The 20,741-nt window shown below is 44.3% G+C and overlaps 1 protein-coding gene across 1 annotated transcript in view; it reads right to left on the bottom strand.

The window, feature by feature from the left end:
- Positions 1-20,741, bottom strand: part of SPTLC1 (serine palmitoyltransferase long chain base subunit 1) — a 324,879-nt gene that overhangs the window by 140,041 nt on the left and 164,097 nt on the right. Inside the window, exon 9 of the mRNA XM_069227382.1 lies at positions 3,476-3,583. Within this exon, the coding sequence (XP_069083483.1) occupies positions 3,476-3,583 (108 nt within the window). The remainder of the gene's footprint in view (positions 1-3,475; positions 3,584-20,741) is intronic.

The following is a 20,741-nucleotide window of genomic DNA, read 5'->3' as shown; positions in this document are numbered from 1 at the left end:
GAGTCACAGGAACAGGATTGTGACCCATTTTTAGACCTAGACTGATCCCAGCATGGGCGTCTTGCAGTGCTTTACCACAAAAAGCCTAGCTTCGCAAGCTCGAATGACCTTGCATTAAGGCGCAATCACTGCAGGACTTGGAGTCATGATACAACTCTAGGCACCACAGGCAAAACACGTGGGTCAGTCACAGACATTTGTTCGCGATATTTCCCACAGGGTTTAAACTCCTGAAGAATAGAACACTTTAGAAACTCGATGAGACAAGGGGTAGCTCCAGATCAGCATCTGTTAGTGCAGAAAGAAAGGAACTGGTGTTAATATGCATGGGTGGTGCCTATATAGGTCTTGTCACATCACATCTGGTGTAGAATGCCGTCTGCACCACCAGCCGACATAGGATTTCACCTGACAATTTTACAGATCCCTGGGTGAAGTCCTGAAAAGTTGAGGAATCTGTGGTTAGATGTCTTTATCAGAAATTACACTTTAAATGGGACAGTTTGATGTTTCATTAACGGTAAACCGGTTGTGAAAACTCAAATATGTGGTGGCAAAGTGCTCCACTTTCAAGAATCTACATGTCAAACCTCACTAGAACATTCTAAAGGGGGATCAAGCATTGGAACTATGCATTAAAGCTTGCAGCGGTCTATGGAAAAGACACGTACGCATCACGTTTACGTTTTTTGACGCCCATTAAGCTATTAATTTTCCTAAGTTTACGAAACTGCTTCTTTATTGGAAGGTCCTCCAGGAGTCTAAAGGTTGTTATTAAATACCCATATAAGAATGCACAGCTTACATTTTTTTTTCCCTGAGAAAATGCACCTAATCATTTCAGAATGGAATTAAACTACTGAGTAGAGAATACAAATTGATGCAAAATTACGAAACACAATTCCCAAGTGTCTAAAATCCCCAACCCGTTTCTAACACAATTACTCAAAGAATAAATCAAAAAGAGGAATGATAACACAGAAGTTAAAACAATATATCAACAGAGTTATGGGCAAAGCAGAAATGTAAGAGCTGTTTATGCTTTCTCTTTTTCAAGGGAAATGCCCAAAGTGGGTTCCTTACACATATCAGACACTCCTCACTATAGCACTCCACCATGATGTCATTTTTAAATCAAATATAGGTGCTGACAGCATTAGGTGCAAAAGCAAACTGCACCTCATGGTCAATGCTATTTAAATTCTAGTAATAATATTTAATGTATATCGTTTACAAAGGGTTACCACCACTAACTTATTAAAAAGAGAGGAGATAAAAATATTAGAAATGTGGGCCCAGCTTAAGCATATCTAAGACTGGTTTCAAAAGATTGTTTTTATTTTTATAAAAACAAAAATGTTTACTCCTTAACAGAAACTCTAACCAAATTGAACTGGGGCATCTCTAGACTTTCATGGTCAATACTAATAATCATTTCCTGAACTGGTCTGCCTACAATTATCACTGCAGGCCTGGGTTCAAATTGTGAAGATGGTAGTGGAACCCAGATACAATTTCAATGGGAATGTTCCCCGTTACCGTCAACCTCTTGATATTTTCAACTACAGACAAAGCAATCAGAATCTGGTTTGGACATGCAAGTGATCGAGGCTCAAATCATCTAAATTATATGCAGTCACAACAGGAGGGGAGGGGTGCGCAGGCTTCTAGATAAGTCTTTGTATCACTTAGTTTGTGAATTACCTCGGCTAGCAAGGCTGTCATTGACTATTCATTCCTAATTTTGGGTGATCATTGAAAGAGTGCACTGAAGGCAATGCACCCAGACTAATTGGCCTTTCTGGCCCATGACAACCCCATCTTAGCTCAACCTATCATCAAAGCCTCATTAGAGGTTTGGATGAGATACCATAAACATTTGAATGGTGGCTGTACGTTTAAGTGGTAAGTTTTGTCTCATGGGGCATACAGATGCTAAATGATCTTTTTATAGACTGCTCTCAAGTCTTTTGATAATCTACAGTATGAATATGGACTCCTGATATCCTCAATATCCACAGCTTATGCTGTGGTTTAGACAAGTAGTTGGGTCAGCTCATCACTTTTACCCAGTTTCTCATCTCCTCATTTATCAACAGATATGGCACTGCTAAGTTCAGGACTATGCTAAATGCTGCTGACTCATTAACATATCAAACAGACATTATGAGGTACACACGCTTACATTGTTCCCATCTGTTAGGACAAGAACAGACAGAAGAGAATTGGGCTTCCCTTCTCTACAACAAAGATCTACGGGAAGCCAGAGTGAAATAGCTCTACTTTTAAATCCTACACAACTAGTACTGGTCTCCAGCTCAATAGTAACAGCCTCTTCACACATTCAGTTCATTTAGCCTTATAAAATGATATGACTAGCGTGGAAGGCTCCTCTTCACCCCGGTGTTAATGAATAGCAACAGCCCTTTCCACAGTCAAAGTTTGTATTCGTAGACATTAGCCCATGCCCTTTCTACTCACAACTAATAAATGGACAACAGAACTCTTGAGACTTGCAACACATGAAAAACTCTCATATAAGCAGAATGACCAAGCACTGATGTTTCACAGTATATCGACTCCTTTACTTGAATGCTGTGCAGAAAACCATTCTGTTTACAAAAAAGTGCATCTAGGAGTACGATTTCACCTCCTCTCCCTCTCTTCCATGCCACTCAATCATTCACTCCCATCTTTATTTATCATAATACCTGCTCTAGATCACAGAGATTAAGACATGTCACACCCTTCACCTACAGGTATTTGCCCGCAACATTGCTCTGGTCCTCTTCGTGGGGGCAGAGAGGACATTAAGTTATTTCTTGTTAGCAGGATTGTCCTCCCTTCCAGACCTATTTCTCCTTTATCTAGAAACGTTCCGATATGCCACAATACTTTTAGATGATGACCCTATAATTGTCTGTTCAGTAAACCTTTACTCCTCTCGTCTTTTGGTAAAGCCATCATAATTGTAGGATCTACATGCATTGTACTATGCATTTCAACAAGTTTAAAATGATTACAGAAAAATTCTAAGAAAAGCATTTTATCTGGGAATATTTTCAAAAGATGTAAAATACGTTTGCGTGGTGTCATATAGAATGCACACTGAGTCAACTACAAGAACCCTACCTTTTTTAAATTCTGTCAAAGTTCCCTAAAATGAGGATACAGCAGTGCTCTCATCTGCTAAAAATAAGGTTGGGCAAAACACACCACTGAGCCTTCTGTTTGTAAGAGAAGGATGCACCAAGTTCAATTCTCCTATCCAATGAAGCACATTTTAATGAAGTAATCGTTTAAAGACCTTTCATTATTTTTAGAAAATAACAGTTGTGATATGTCACTTTTCAATAAACACAAAGAATATAGTAAAACAGGAAGAAAAGAACTAACCAAAACAAACTAGGTTTATTTTTAACCAATATCGCATGAGTGTCACAGAAACAAAGATTGAATGAGGCAAAATACTTGCATTTATCCCAAAATGTTCAGTCACTCCTCGCCCGTGTTCTCCAAGGACTCCAAAGGACAGACTTTCCTCAACAAAAATTCTCACTTTGTATTTATATTTTAATTTTACCTATAGAATTTTTTCAGAAATGAAAAGGAAAAGGAATAATTAAAAGCAACACATGGCTTTTTGTTTTAAAACATTTCAGTGGGATGAACTATAGGCAAGATATTAAATCAAAATTACAAAATATGATCAAATCTTTTGAGTACTGCAAGCATTATGGTAACTCTGCCCTCCTTTTATAAATGTTTTCCCATGGCTGTCAAACGTCTCATAAAAGACCATTATGCTGCACCATTACAAAAATAGGTGCTGGAAATGCAATTAACACTAGAAGCAATAATATACAGGACATCAATATATTTGATTTTGCAAATAATTCCACAAAGTTTTTAACAGGATGGGGTCTTAATCATTTCTCACAACCTTCCTGAGGAACTACATTGCATTAAAAAAGGTATGCAACTTCCTATGGGAGGTAGTCACCTTTCACCCTACTTCCTCATTAGCATTCCTTTCAAAAATTAAAAACAAAACTAAAACAAAAACAAAGCAGGAAATCCTTGACACAAGTATCAAGTCTTAAGTAAAATGTTAACCCTGCTCCTTTAATGGAGTTAAGTGTTCCAGTGTCCTAGAAAGCACAACAGTATTAGTTGCCTGTTCAATTGGAATGCCCAGGTAATTAAATCAAATTTCAAATATAATCTTCGTTTAACAGGGAGGAACATAGGTTATTTCAGAATGCAAAGAAGAGGCACAAAACTGAAATCCAGAATTGCATCCAAGTTTGTATTCACCGTCATTAGATTCGATACTCAAGCTCATTTCACTCTTCTAGAAAGGAGTAAACTATGTAAGGGGATAAGAGGTTTTAAGATGTGGGTTTAAGAATAGATTGCAGCTCAGCAAATAGAGGAAAATAAGGCAAAGCTGTGGCTGCTTTGCCTCTTTGGCATGAATGTTCATCTGGAAGGAACTGTGGACATATTTGATCAAAAGCAGTACTATGAAACACTATAAAGCTTGGTATTCATTATTTGGAGAATGTAGAAGAGGTGCAGACAAATGAATGGTTTTGATTTATGCACCTTCAGTTTTAGTAAGGTAAGGCAAAGGGGATCTCTTTAGCATTTAAGATTTGGTGGTAGTGCTTTCAGTTTCCGATCCTGAAAGGCAGGGGGGAGGGGATCTATATGGGCACCACTCCTGCACGCTGGCCCCAGGTGGTTTTAAGACTGTCCATGCCTCCAGACGTGGAACCACAACAGCAAACTGCTAAATCAGTATGAATATTGCTAAAGTGGGATCTTACTTAAGGATAGAGAGGAAGGGTGAGAGGGGAATCTGTGGCTTAATAGGGAAAATGTCACTTACCCAGTGTACATCTGTTCGTGGCATTAGTCGCTGCAGATTCACATGCTGTGCACATCCCGCCATCTGGTGTTGGGCTCGGAGTGTTACAAGTTGTTTTTCTTCGAAGAAGTCTTTTCGAGTCACGAGACCGAGGGACTCCTCCCATTTCGACTCCATTGCGCATGGGCGTCAACTCCATCTTAGATTCTTTTGCCCGCAGAGGGTCAGGTAGGAGTTGTGTATGCTAGTAATAGTGCCCATGCAATGGAGTGAATGCGTATGTACATAATAAGGTTTTAAGTAATATATTTACAAATGTTTAAGATCTACTTCTAAACGGCTACAGGCTCCCGGGGAGGCGGGTGGGCGCATGTAAATCTGCAGCGACTAATGCCACGAACAGATGTACACTGGGTAAGTGACATTTTCCGTTCAATGGCATGTGTAGCTGCAGATACACATACTGTGCATAGACTAGTAAGCAGTTATCTCCCCAAAAGCGGTGGTTCAGCCTGTAGGAGTTGAAGTAGTTTGAAATAATGTTCTTAATACAGCTTGACCTACTGTTGCTGGTTGTGCAGTTAGCACATCTACACAGTAGTGCTTGGTAAATGTATGAGGCGTAGACCATGTTGCTGCCTTACATATTTCGTTCATTGGAATATTTCCTAGAAAGGCCATGGTAGCACCTTTCTTTCTGGTTGAGTGTGCCTTTGGTGTAATAGGCAGTTCTCTTTTAGCTTTAAGATAGCAGGTTTGAATGCACTTAACTATCCATCTAGCAATGCCTTGTTTTGAAATTGGATTTCCTGTATGAGGTTTTTGAAAGGCGATAAATAATTGTTTTGTCTTTCAAATTAGTTTTGTTCTGTCAATGTAGTACATTAGTGCTCTTTTGATGTCTAATGTATGTAGTGCTCTTTCAGCTACAGAATCTGGCTGTGGGAAGAACACTGGTAATTCTACCGTTTGATTCAAGTGGGACGGTGAGATTACTTTTGGTAAAAATTTAGGATTGGTCCGTAGAACAACTTTATTTTTGTGTATTTGAATAAATGGTTCTTGAATGGTAAATGCTTGAATTTCACTCACTCTTCTTAGAGATGTGATGGCAATTAAAAATGCAACCTTCCACGTTAAGTATTGCATTTCACAAGAGTGCATGGGCTCAAAAGATGGACCCATGAGTCGTGTTAGGACAATGTTGAGGTTCCATGAAGGAACTGGTGGTGTTCTTGGTGGTATAATTCTCTTTAGGCCTTCCATAAACGCCTTTATGACTGGTATCCTAAACAATGAAATTGAGTGCGTAATTTGTAGGTAATCAGAAATTGCGGTAAGATGTATTTTAATGGAAGAGAAAGCTAGGTTAGATTTTTGCAAATGTAGTAAGTATCCTACTATTTCTTTTGCAGATGCGTGTAAAGGTTGAATTTGATTATTATGGCAGTAATAAACAAATCTTTTCCACTTATTTGCATAGCAGTGTCTAGTGGTAGGTTTTCTAGCTTGTTTTATGACCTCCATACATTCCTGTGTGAGGTCTAAGTGCCCGAATTCTAGGATTTCAGGAGCCAAATTGCTAGATTCAACGATGCTGGATTTGGATGTCTGATCTGTTGTTTGTGTTGTGTTAACAGATCTGGCCTGTTTGGCAGTTTGACATGAGGTACTACTGAAAGGTCTAGTAGTGTTGTGTACCAAGGTTGCCTTGCCCATGTTGGTGCTATTAGTATGAGTTTGAGTTTGTTTTGACCCAACTTGTTTACTAGATATGGAAGAAGTGGGAGAGGGGGAAAAGCGTACGCAAATATCCCTGACCAGTTCATCCATAGTGCATTGCCCTGAGACTGATGTTGTGGGTACCTGGATGCAAAGTTTTGGCATTTTGAGTTTTCTTTTGTTGCAAATAGATCTATTTGTGGTATTCCCCACATTTGGAAGTAAGTGTTTAGTATTTGGGGGTGAATCTCCCATTCGTGGATCTGTTGGTGATCCCGAGAGAGATTGTCTGCTAACTGGTTCTGAATTCCTGGAATAAATTGTGCTATTAGGCGAATGTGGTTGTGAATCGCCCAATGCCATATTTTCTGTGTTAGGAGACACAACTGTGTTGAGTGTGTGCCTCCCTGTTTGTTTAGGTAATACATTGTTGTCATGTTGTCTGTTTTGACAAGAATGTGTTTGTGTCTTATTATGGGTTGAAATGCTTTGAGCGCTAGAAATACCGCTAACAGTTCTAAGTGATTTATGTGAAACTGTTTTTGCTGTATGTCCCATTGTCCTTGGATGCTGTGTTGATTGAGGTGTGCTCCCTACCCTATCATGGAAGCATCTGTTGTTATCACGTACTGTATTCTGGCACTGGGTCTTGGAAAGGCCGCCCTTGGTTTAAATTTATACTGTTCCACCATTGAAGCGAGATGTATGTTTGGCGGTCTATCAACACCAGATCTAGAAGCTGACCCTGTGCTTGTGACCATTGTGATGCTAGGCACTGTTGTAAGGGCTGCATGTGCACCCTTGCGTTTGGTACAATGGCTATGCATGAAGACATCATGCCTAGTAGTTTCATCACCAGTTTGACTTGTATCTTTTGATTTGGATACATGGTCTGTATCACATTGTGAAAGGTGTGAACTCTTTGTGGACTTGGAGTGGCAATCCCTTTTGCTGTGTTGATTGTTGCTCCTAAGTATTGCTGTGTTTGACACAGCAGAAGGTGTGACTTTGTGTAATTGATTGAGAAACCTAGTTTGTGGAGGATTTCTATGACATATTTTGTATGTTGTGAACACCGTCTCAGCGTGTTGGTTTTGACTAACCAATCATCTAGGTACGGGAACACATGTATTTGCTGCCTTCGGATATGTGCAGCTACTACTGCTAGGCATTTTGTAAAAACTCTTGGTGCAGTTGTTATTCCGAATGGCAACACTTTGAATTGGTAATGTATCCCTTGGAATACAAACCTTAGGTACTTTCTGTGTGAAGGATGTATTGGTATATGGAAATATGCATCCTTTAGGTCTAGTGTTGTCATGTAGTCTTGTTGTTTGAGCAGTGGGATTACGTCTTGTAATGTAACCATGTGAAAGTGATCTGATTTGATGTAGGTATTTAATGTTCTGAGATCTAGTATAGGTCTCAGATTCTTGTCTTTTTTGGGTATTAGAAAGTACAGGGAGTAAACTCCTGTGTTTATTTGTTGTTTTGGTACTAACTTTATTGCTTCTTTTTGTAGCAATGCCTGAACTTCTAGTCCTAGAAGATCTATATGTTGTTTTGACATATTGTGTGTTTTCGGTGGGATGTTTGGAGGGAATTTGATAAATTCTATGCAATAACCATGCTGGATAATTGCTAAGACCCAAGTGTCTGTTGTTATTTCCTCCCAATGTTTGTAAAACTTGGTTAGCCCCCCCCCCCCCCCACCACAGGTGTTATGTGTTGGGGATTTGTGACCTTGAAGTCACTGCTTGTTTGGAGGAGTTTTGGGACTTTGGAACTTTCCTCTGTTCCTTTGAAATTGTCCCCCTCTATATTGTCCCCGAAAACCTCCCCGCTGATACTGGCTCTGGTAAGTGGGCTTTGTTTGTGAGGTTGTGGCTTCTGTGGTTTGCCCTCAAAACCCCCCTCGAAATTGTGTCTTTCGAAATGTGCCTCTGCTCTTTGGGGAGTAGAGTGCGCCCATGGCTTTGGCCGTGTCAGAGTCTTTTTTAAGTTTTTCGATCGCAGTGTCCACCTCTGGCCCAAACAACTGCTGTCCGTTGAATGGCATATTCAGCACAGCTTGCTGTATCTCTGGTTTAAATCCTGATGTACGCAGCCATGCATGTCTCCTTATTGTTACAGCTGTGTTGACAGTTCTAGCAGCTGTGTCTGCAGCATCCATTGCTGACCGTATCTGATTATTTGAGATAACCTGTCCTTCTTCTACTACTTGCTGCGCTCTTTTTTGGAACTCCTTGGGTAAATGTTCAATAAGGTGTTGCATCTCATCCCAATGGGCCCTATCATATCTGGCTAGCAAAGCTTGCGAATTTGCAATACGCCACTGGTTTGCTGCCTGTGCCGCCACCCTTTTGCATGCAGCATCGAATTTTCGACTTTCTTTATCTGGAGGTGGTGCATCTCCTGAAGTATGAGAGTTGGCTCTTTTGCGCGCTGCTCCCACTACAACAGAGTCTGGTGTTGTGTAATGTACACTGGGTCTGTTGGTGGCGGTTTATATTTTTTATCTACTCTTGGAGTAATGGCTCTCCCTTTAACAGGCTCCTCAAACACTTGTTTGGAGTGTTTTAGCATTCCGGGTAGCATAGGAAGACTCTGATATTGGCTGTGTGTGGACGACCGTGTATTAAAAAGAACGTCGTCTTCAATGGGCTCTGAATGAAGGCTGACATTATGAAATGCAGCTGCTCTTGACACCACCTGTGCGTAGCCTGTACTATCCTCTGGTGGCGATGGTTTAGCTGGATAGCATTCTGGACTATTATCTGACACTGGTGGGTCATAAAGGTCCCATGCGTCAGGGTCATCTTGACTCATTCCTGTATGAGTTGGGGATTGCATCATTGGTGGAGTGGCTACCGGTGATGGTTGCGGAGAGTGATGTGGGGATGGTGGTGGTGTTACTTGTTTAGCCACCTTTGCGTGTGGCTGTTTGTCTTTGTCTTGGAAGGCAAGTTTGCGTTTCATTTTGACTGGAGGAAGAGTGCTGATCTTCCCTGTATCTTTTTGAATAAAGAGCCGTCTTTGTGTGTGATCTGGCTCTATTGCCTGTAATTCCTGTCCAAATCTATGTGTCTTCATTTGTGTGGACAGTCCTTGTTCCTCAGTGTAGGAACTTGTTTTCGGTTCCGAGGCCGGATATTTCGGTACCGAAACCTTTTCCGCTGCTTTTTTTCAGCTCTGACGAAATCTTTTTTACTTTCGGCGTCGTGCTCTCTCGGTGCCGACCCGTTTCGGTGCCACTGTCTCGGTGCCGAATCTTCTCTGAGCCACTATCTCGGGCCCGAGATTGCTGTGTGCCGGTATCTCGACCGGAGTCGGATGACTTCGACACCAGCTCACCCTTGTTCGGTGCCGATGAACGGTCACCTACTTTTCGGGTTAAGCCATGGCCTGTTGGCGGTGGCGTCCCCTGGGCTTTAGCGCTTTTCTCGTGAGTTCTTGTTTTCGACGTCTTACTCACGGTTTTCGGCGTTTCCTCGGGATCGATCTCCTCAGAGTCCGACTCCTGGGTGGAGAATGTTTCTTCCTCCTCCTCGAAACGCTCTTGTCCTGTCGGCGCCAACGCCATTTGCAGTCTTCTTGCTCTTCGGTCCCTGAGTGTCTTCCTGGACCGAAACGCTCGACAGGCCTCACAAGTATCCTCCTTGTGTTCTGGTGACAAACACAAGTTACAGACCAGATGTTAATCTGTATATGGATACTTGTTATGGCATTCTGGACAGAAGCGGAATGGGGTCCGTTCCATCAGCCTTGAAGAGACACGTGGCCGGGCCGACCAGGCCCCGACGGGGATGGAAGAAAACCCCGAAGGGCCACCGGAGCTCTTCTTAATTCGGTGTCGATCTGTTGTAACTAACCAGATACCGAACGCAAACAATACGACGATTTTTCCGAGATTCTAACTAACTTTCCGACCTGAAACACGGAGCGAAAAGGAACACGTCCGAACCCGATGGCGGAAAAAAAACAATCTAAGATGGAGTCGACGCCCATGCGCAATGGAGTCGAAATGGGAGGAGTCCTTCGGTCTCGTGACTCGAAAAGACTTCTTCGAAGAAAAACAACTTGTAACACTCCGAGCCCAACACCAGATGGCGGGATGTGCACAGCATGTGTATCTGCAGCTACACATGCCATCGAACAGTCTGTACTAGAAAGAGCATTACCAAAAGTAAGTAACTTGATCTCCTGATAGAGATTCTAGATGCAGATTACTCACCTTCTGAATGGGTACTAGCGCAGCACCTAAGGGAGGTGGGCTGTGGATGGACTGAAACCTGAAAGTCGTGCAGGACAAAGCGGGCAAAGTGGCCTTGCTGGCGGACCTAGGTGTCCAAACAAGTGCTTTGTGAACATATGGAGGGACACCCATGTAGCTGACTGGCAGATAACAAGGGCAGGGATGTTGAATGTTAACACAGCAACTTTGGCCCTGTTGGAAGGGGCACACAGTCTTTTGGAGGCAGTTTCATGGCCACTAAATAACAGATCTTAATGCAGAGCATGATCCAGAGTGAAATGGTAGGCTTCCTCAAAGCCTTTCCTTAATTCGCTGGAGCGAATTCCACACAGAGCTGACCATTCACTAAGTGGTCTGTGAGAAGACTGATGTGGAAGCGGAGAGCTTTCTTAGAGCCCAAGCGATAGAGCCTCACCACCTCCTTAGAGGGGTGAGTTGGAGCACAGTGTGATGAACTGGCTGATGTAGAACGGCATCACAACGTCTGGTAGAAAGGATGCCCTAGTACACAGAACCAGTCTGTTTGGGAACACAAGGCCTCCAGGTACAGGGTCCATGCCCTCCCCTGTCCCATTAGTTGCACTACAATATGGCAGAGGTGTGGTCCATGGCCACCTGGTCCAGCCTCCCCTTTGTAGAAGGCAGGGAGGCTTTCAATGCCAAACACATGGTCCTCAGCTCCAGAAGTCTGATATGGAGCCAGGACTTCAATGGAGACCACAGGCCTCTGATCGCCACCTCGCCCAAACAGTCGTCCCAACCTAAAAGCAATGCGTCAGCCACCACTTTAAGTTCTGGGTTGGGAAGGGAGAGGGGTGTGCTGCTGACCCAATCGCGATCCAGTAGCCATCACTGTAGATATTTCCCAGTATCCTCCGAGATCTGGAAGTGGTCTGAGAAGTCCTCTGGATGTTAGGTCTACTGGGACTTAAGATCCCACTGCAGAGTCTGCATAGGTCACCTGTCATGCTCGACCATCAGGATGCAGGAGGACATCAGCCCCAGAAGCATCAGAGTCAATCTCACTGAAATCCAAGAACTAGGCTGAAAGATCAGGATCACAGCCTGATTGTCCTGGACTCTTTCCCTGAGAAAAGCACAAAACTGAACCATGTCTAGAATGGCTCAGATGAAAGGGAGCATGTGGGAAGGAGTCAGGTGTGAATTTGGCACATTGATAGTGAACTCCAAAGATGACTGGAGGTTCACAGTCAACTGCATGTGGTTGATGACTGCCTGGGGCCAGCCCTCCTTGAACAGCTAGTCATTGAGTTAGGAGGAGGACTGGCACCCCTTAACTCCTAAGATGTGCTGCCACCACCGCTATCCCTTTTGTGAACCCTCAAGGGTCGCTGGTGAGACCAAAAGGGAGCATAGTGAACTGAAAATGATCCTCTCCCATCATGAACCAGAGGTAGCACCGATGAGGCAGAAGAATAGGGATATGGAAATAGGCATCTTGCAGGTCCAACTCCACAATTTAGTCTTCAGTCGAAGAAAGAGAAAACCTGGGCCAGGGTGAGCATTTTCAGCTTTTCTTTGCCAAGGAAAAAATTGAGAGGGTGCAGATTTAGAATATGTGTTAGACTTCCATCCTTCTTGGGCGCCAGAAAGCAGAGGAAATAACAACTATGTCCCACTTCTGGTTCTAGCACACTTTCAATAGCTCCTCTGACCAAAACAGCTTGCACCTCCTGCCGCAAAATGGAGAGATGGTTATCAGTCAGTCACAAGGTAGACGGTGGAAGGTGAGGCAGGGACAAAAACGAAGGATAAGGCATAGCCTCTGAACAATTTGGAGAACCCACATGTTCAATGTGATTGCTTGCCAGCCCTGATAGGACTGGTGGTTTTGCCTCACCCAGGTGGCTGGGACCCTGTAAGGGTACACTGAAGGGGCTTTACAGGCCTGTATTGTGGCAACTATAGTGGTCTGGGGACGGGTGGGAAGCTGAGATCGGTCACGGGGGCCACCACAACCTCTCCCACGAAACCACAGAGTTCCCTATTGGGGTGGGATAGGCTATCAATGAAAAATGCCTTGGCCAAAGTCACAAAAGGAACGTTGGAAGTGCCACTGGCAAGGCTGTTTGGAAAAGCCCAGAGAGTGAGTGGTGGACCTACTCTCGTCAAAACGTTCTAGGACAGAATTGGCCTTGTATCTAAATAGGAGAGTCCCATTAACCCACATACCCATCAGGAAGGACTGGACATCTCCAGAGAACTCAGATGAACGTAGTTACACATGTTAGCGAATGGCAATACTGGTGCATAAAGCCCATCTGAAGGAGTCGGTGGGGTCCCAGCCACAGAAAATTGTGAACGTGGCCACATACGTCAGGATGTTGTTTTTCTACTCTAGCATTGGATCAGGACCTCCGCCGCCCTATGCCTAACCATAGCGCAGGACACATATTCTTCCATGGCTGGGCCAGGAGGGGAAAAAAGGGCAGACTCTGGGGAGGTGTCTAGCCCACTGCCATCGTGTACATTCTCATATTAACTGCCATCAGCACAGGTCTGCGTTCTGGACCCAAGCAATAGATGGTAGAATAATGCACAGCATGTGAATCCAGAAAAAACTAGCACTGCAACAAGACAATGTAAGGTGTGTTGCCTGCCTGGTGGTAAGTAGAAGAGCAGAAACTTTGGTCGCAACATTGGTCGAATTTGCAGAAAGGAAAATCGGAGCCACCTCTTTGGGCAGCGAAGTCGGCATCAACATGAACATTTTAGAGCCTAGATTGGGTAAGGGTGCTGTCAGTACAGGAGATGATAGCGGAAGTGGCACCGAAGGTCCAGTTGGGTTGAGAACAAACCTGCCAACAGTAAACCTGGTATGAGGCCTCTGGGTTCGGTCAGGCCCAAAGGCACACCAGAGGGAGTCGGTAAAGAACCAAACAGCCAGAGCATGGCTGAGCTAATCGATTTGGCAGGGCATAGTTGAAGGCACAGGCCTCAGGTTGTGCTGGAACCAGCTACAGAATCCACTCCCAAGTTGGCCGACTTCAGGAAGTGGGAATGGGACTGCTGGCACCACCCTGCACTGAGTCAGTGGAGTGGAAATGGCACAAAGGAGCAGAACTCTGCTTCGACTTATGTTTATTATGCTTACCCGAGTATTTGAAGTGTGAAGACGACCAGCCTCGAGAGTGGCTGCAACAACTTCGGGAAGAAGAGCGGAACCAGGAACAAGCTTTAAACTTGGAGCAGTCCTGGCATTGCGTAATGTGCTGGTGTCAAAGTTTTGTCTAACGTAGATTGATAGCTTTTGGGTTCATTGACAAGCAGTCTCTTCAGATCTTGGGAGTTGTGGCCCGACCCTAGACACCACAGGATCACCTGGTCAGGATCTGTCATGCACATCTGTTTGCAACAGTCCTCATAGGAATCAGTGCTCAACAGACATCAAGGCATCCATGACAACCGTTTGTGGTAGGGGCTTTTTGAATGGAGACTCACCATTGATTTCTTCTTCCTTAAGCAACCCTTAGGCAACAACTTTCGAGTTAAGGGTAGAATCTGTCTGCATGCCAAGTCCCCTGTTCCCAAGCACTAATGATAATTGAAGAACCAATTAAGTGCTTTCCTGTGCATTCTGTGAATTGGAAGTATGAAAATACACGAAGAGGGGATATATGACAGGTTCAAATGGCATCTTCATATCCTGAAGACATTAGTTTGTTTGCTCTGCACAGTCACTGCTTTCGAAAGGATATGTTTTTGCGACTCATGTATCATTAGAATTGTATGATTTTGACTAAAGACTAATTTCTTGTAGCTTATGTGGTATCCCAGCATGGGTAGTATTTAGAATCCTTTCTCCAAGTCTTGCACACCGTTCTAATTTATACATTTCAGACCCAGCAAGCATGTTTACAAAGAAACACAATCTTTAATCTTCTACCGCCCATCAGGAGTCAAGAAGAGGAGGTGAACACATCTCATGACTACAATGTATCAAGAACATAAGCTGACAGTCTGGCAGAGTCTTTTCCCAGAGGTGAACACCTGATTTGGGTGGTGGAGGTGGGTCACCCCTTTTATGATTTCTTGAAATCCACACAGCAATCTTGTTGCCTTTGAGTATCTGGGGATCATGGAACCACGCTCTCCAGCCTATAGAACCAGTAATCTGAAATGTCACTGGCTTTAATGGACAATCAGTATCACAGCCTTAACGAGTCTAGGGGCATTTGTTTTACCCGCAGGTCAGCTTGCAAACCATGTAGCCCTGCAGCTCCAACCACATTGGCTTCATATACACCCGACCTCCCATCTCATCCCATCAACCTTCAATAATGTTACTGGCTCTGAGCCATCCTACTTTAAACACCAGCAGGGTCTGCGCCTGGCGTTAATCTAAAACTGAATTCCCAGATGCAGAGCAGTACTATGTAATTAGTTGTGTACCACCAGCGTTATAAGGTTATTAACCCTGCCCGAGTCCTACTGAATGCCCAGAGACAGTGACTTCGCATGACTGTTGTTTCAATGGTATTTGCCTTTATGCCATGTACGGATGCTCCTGGCTTTTTTGGACTGTGAGGTGAAGCCAGCATACAACAGACTCTGCCCCAGACCGAACACCTTTTCAGAGTCTTAGAGCCAGTACCTCCAGCCTACCTTGGGCCAAGGAAACAGATATCTGACTAACCAGACACTTATCCTGAGAGATTTAAATAGACAATCTCTTGCAATTCCATCTAACCCAAAACTGCCACCAGCAACACATACAACATTACAGCCCTGTAGACTTCATGCCTCCACATCTATGCCTGTCATGAGAAAGATTATATAGGCAAGCATAGCATGTAGCCAACTCTGCCACCAAACGTCCCTCAAAAAGTTCCATTAAATGGCACACTTAAACTTGTATATGCCAGAACTTTACAACAGGATGCTGCATATTGCACAATAAAACTCAAACATGCAGTAGAATGAAAATGTCACTTACCCAGTGTACATCTGTTCGTGGCATCAGTCGCTGTAGATTCGCATGTTTTGCAATAGCTCGCCATCTGGTGTTGGGCCGGAGTGTTACAAGTTGTTTTTCTTCGAAGAAGTCTTTCGAGTCACGGGACCGAGTGACTCCTCCTTTTGTGTCCATTGCGCATGGGCGTCAACTCTATCCTCGATTGTTTTTCCCCGCAGAGGGTGAGGTAGGAGTTGTATTGTAGTAATAGTGCCCATGCAATGGAGTGACTAAATATGTACCTATATAAGGTTGAAATGATATATATACAAATAGTTGAAGGTAACTTCCGAACTGCTATAGGCTCCCGGGGAGGCGGGTGGGCACATGCGAATCTACAGCGACTGATGCCACGAACAGATGTACACTGGGTAAGTGACATTTTCAGTTCGATGGCATCTGTCGCTGTAGATACGCATGTTTTGCATAGACTAGTAAGCAGTTATCTCCCCAAAAGCGGTGGCTCAGCCTGTAGGAGTGGAAGTAGTCTGAAACAATGTTCTTAATACGGCTTGCCCTACTGTGGCTTGTTGTGCGGATAACACGTCTACACAGTAGTGCTTGGTGAATGTGTGAGGCGTAGACCATGTGGCTGCCTTACATATTTCTTGCATTGGGATGTTTCCTAGAAAGGCCATGGTAGCACCTTTCTTTCTGGTTGAGTGTGCCCTTGGTGTAATGGGCAGCTGTCGTTTAGCTTTAAGGTAGCAGATTTGGATGCATTTAACTATCCATCTGGCTATACCTTGTTTTGATATTGGGTTTCCTGCATGAGGTTTTTGGAATGCAATAAATAGTTGTTTAGTCTTTCTGATGTTTTTAGTTCTGTCAATGTTATACATTAATGCTCTTTTGACATCTAATGTATGTAGTGCCCTCTCAGCTACGGAATCTGGCTGTGGGAAGAACACTGGAAGTTCCACTGTTTGATTTAGATGGAACGGTGAAATAACCTTTGGTAAAAATTTAGGATTAGTCCTTAGGACGACCTTATTCTTGTGTAGTTGTATAAAAGGTTCTTGTATTGTAAACGCCTGAATCTCGCTTACTCTTCTTAGGGAAGTAATGGCGATGAGGAATGCAACCTTCCAGGTTAGGAACTGTATTTCGCAGGAGTGCATGGGTTCAAAAGGTGGACCCATAAGTCTAGTTAGGACAACATTTAGGTTCCATGAAGGAACAGGTGGTGTTCTTGGTGGAATAATTCTTTTAAGACCCTCCATGAATGCTTTAATGACTGGTATCCTATATAGGGAAGTTGAATAGGTAGTCTGCAGGTATGCAGATATTGCTGCAAGGTGTATTTTAATGGAAGAGAAAGCTAGGTTAGATTTTTGTAAGTGAAGCAAGTAACCCACTACATCTTTTGGAGTTGCGTGTAATAGTTGGATTTGATTAATATGGCAGTAGCAAACAAACCTCTTCCATTTACTTGCATAGCAGTGCCTGGTGGATGGCCTTCTGGCTTGCTTTATGACTTCCATACACTCTTGTGTAAGTTGTAAGTGTCCGAATTCTAGGATTTCAGGAGCCAGATGAACGAGTAACTTACCTTCGGTAACGACTTTTCTGGTGGATACATTAGCTACCTGTGGATTCCTCACCTCATGAATACTCCCATGGCGCCAGCATTCGACGGAAATCTTCTTACTAGTCTCTGCACGTCGACGAGGACGTCACTGTCTCGCACGCGACGCCGTCTGACGTCATACAGGCAATAAGAGGTCCTCGACGACGTGCAGACGTCAGTACCAATCATTTTTTACGTGCATGAGAACAACCAGGCAAAGCAATGAAAGAGCAAGGCAACATCCATTATATTGTAAAATACACCACATTGTATGAATAACTGTAAATCTTTTTATGTACATATATATATATATATATATATATATATATATATAAAAAAATCTCTTTTAAAATATATACACACACCAAGTATATACATAAAGATATATACACATATACACATATATATATATAAATATATTATATATACATCTATTGCACCCTCAAAGACCAAGAGGAGCGCACTCAAGGATTACTTGGCAAGACCATAAAGGCAACGGGGAGGCGGGTGGGACCGTGAGGAATCCACAGGTAGCTAATGTATCCACCAGAAAAGTCGTTACCGAAGGTAAGTAACTCGTTCTTCTGATGGATACAACTACCTGTGGATTCCTCACCTCATGAATAGAGTCCCAAAGCAGTACCACGCCCGGCGGTGGGTGCCTAAATGGTCAAACCAAGAAATCCTGCAGCACTGACCGTGCAAAATGGCCGTCCCTTCTAACCTCAGAATCTAAACAGTAATCTTTTGCAAAAGTGTGAAGGGACGACCAAGTTGCGGCCTTGCAGATGTCGACCACAGGAACACCTCTGGCTAAGGCCGAAGTGGCCGACTTAGCTCTGGTGGAATGAGCTCTAATGCCCTCAGGAGGATCCTTCTTTGCCAAAGAGTAACATATTTTAATGCAAAGAACAACCCACCTGGATAGTGTTCTCTTGTGGACTGCCTTTCCTCTCCTCTTGCCCACGTATCCAATAAACAGCTGATCCTCCAGCCTGAAATCCCTTGTTCTATCGATAAAGAAACTCAACGCTCTCTTTGGGTCCAGACGGTGCAGTCTTTCTTCCTCTTTGGAAGGATGAGGCGGAGGATAGAACGTGGACAAAGTAATTGCCTGAGCCAAATGGAAGGGTGAAACAACCTTCGGGAGGAAAGCAGCCTTGGTCCTCAACACCACCTTATCCCCATAAAAAGTTGTATAAGGGGGTTTTACTGATAAGGCCTGCAACTCACTCACTCTCCTTGCTGATGTTATAGCTATCAGGAAGACTGTTTTTAAAACCAAATACCTCAAGGGGCAAGAATGCATAGGTTCAAAAGGGGACCCCATAAGGAAAGTCAGGACTAAGGACAAATCCCATTGCGGCATAACGAATGGCTTTGGAGGATATTGATTTAGAAGACCTTTCAAGAATCTGATAACAATAGGGGATTTAAATAAAGATGGTTGGTCTGGAAGACATATGAAGGCTGACAAGGCCGATAAATAACCTTTACTGGTAGCCACTGCACAACCTTTTTGCGCCAGAGATAGAGCAAAAGACAAAACGTCCGATAGATGAGCATGTAAGGGATCAATCTGCCTCTCTCCACACCACGCAACAAATTTAGACCACCTATTAGCGTAGATAGATTTAGTGGAGTGTCGCCTGGCCGCTAATATAACATCCACTACCTCAGGCGGGAGAGAGAAGGAACTCAGGTTGCCCCGTTCAATCTCCAGGCGTGTAGGTGCAGACTCTGGAGGTTGGGGTGTAGAACCTGCCCCTGCGACTGTGAGAGGAGGTCTGCCCTGAAAGGGAGACGGAGCGGCGGGCACGTTGAGAGTTGGAGAAGGTCGGAGTACCACACCCTCCTTGGCCAATCCGGAGCTATTAAGATTACTAGAGCCCGGTCTTGGCGAATCTTCCTCAATACTCGAGGAATCAAGGGTATGGGAGGAAACGCGTAAAGCAACTGGCCGCACCAGGTCATTTGAAACGCGTCCCCCAACGCTTCCTGCATCGGATACTGAAGGCTGCAGAACAACGGACAATGCGCGTTCTCTCGAGTGGCGAACAGATCTACCCGAGGAAACCCCCACTTCTGGAAGATTAAACGGACTTGATCTGGATGGAGACGCCACTCGTGGTCTGCCGAGAAGTGGCGACTGAGACTGTCCGCACGCACGTTCAAAACTCCGGCCAGATGGTTTGCTATCAAGCAAATCCGATGGTCCTTTGCCCAGGACCATAGTCGAAGAGCTTCTCTGCAGAGAAGGTACGACCCCACTCCTCCCTGCTTGTTTATGTACCACATCGTGGTAGTATTGTCCGTTAGGACCTGTACCGACTGACCACGAAGGGAAGGGAGGAAGGCCTTGAGAGCCAGACGTACAGCCCGTAACTCTAACAGATTGATGTGAAAAATCTGTTCCTCTGGAGACCAAAGACCTTTGATCTCCAGATCCCCCAGATGAGCTCCCCACCCTAGAGTGGAAGCATCCGTTATGACTGTGGCCACTGGTGGCGACTGCTGGAACGGCTTTCCTTGTGAAAGATTGTTGCTTGCAATCCACCACTTCAAATCCACAGCAGCATCTCTGGAGATCTTGACAGTACCCTCTAGATCCCCTCTGTGTTGAGACCACTGCCTTCGGAGGCACCACTGAAGAGCCCTCATGTGCCAGCGAGCATGCGTGACCAACAGAATGCAGGAGGCAAAAAGACCGAGCAGACGAAGGACCTTGAGGACTGGAACTACCGCTCCATTTCGAAACATTGGAACCAAATCCTGAATATCTTGAATCCGCTGAGGCGGAGGAAAGGCCCGACCCAATGTTGTATCCAGTACTGCCCCTATGAACAGGAGGCGCTGAGAGGGCTCTAGGTGAGATTTGGGCTCGTTCACCGAAAAGCCCAGGTCGAACAACAACTGGGTTGTTGACTGCAGATGACGCAACACAAGCTCCGGGGACTTGGCTTTGATTAACCAATCGTCCAAGTAAGGGAATACTGCTATTCCCTTCCTTCTGAGCTCTGCCGCAACCACCGACATCACCTTCGTGAAGACTCGAGGTGCTGAAGTAAGACCAAACGGAAGGACCGCAAACTGGTAGTGTTGCGATCCCACCACAAACCGGAGATACTTCCTGTGTGACTTGAGTATCGGGATATGAAAGTAAGCATCCTGCAAGTCGACAGACACCATCCAGTCTTCCATGTTCAACGCCAAAAGCACCTGTGCTAGGGTCAGCATCTTGAACTTTTCCTGCTTGAGGAACCAATTCAAGATCCTCCGGTCCAGAATTGGTCTCAAACGACCATCCTTCTTGGGAATCAGGAAATACCTTGAGTAAACTCCTTGA

Source organism: Pleurodeles waltl, chromosome 1_1 (genome assembly GCF_031143425.1).
Source record: "Pleurodeles waltl isolate 20211129_DDA chromosome 1_1, aPleWal1.hap1.20221129, whole genome shotgun sequence".
Classification (NCBI taxonomy): Eukaryota; Metazoa; Chordata; class Amphibia; order Caudata; family Salamandridae; genus Pleurodeles; species Pleurodeles waltl.
Note: the sequence above shows the minus strand (reverse complement) of the source record. Positions and strands in the feature narration are given on the sequence as shown.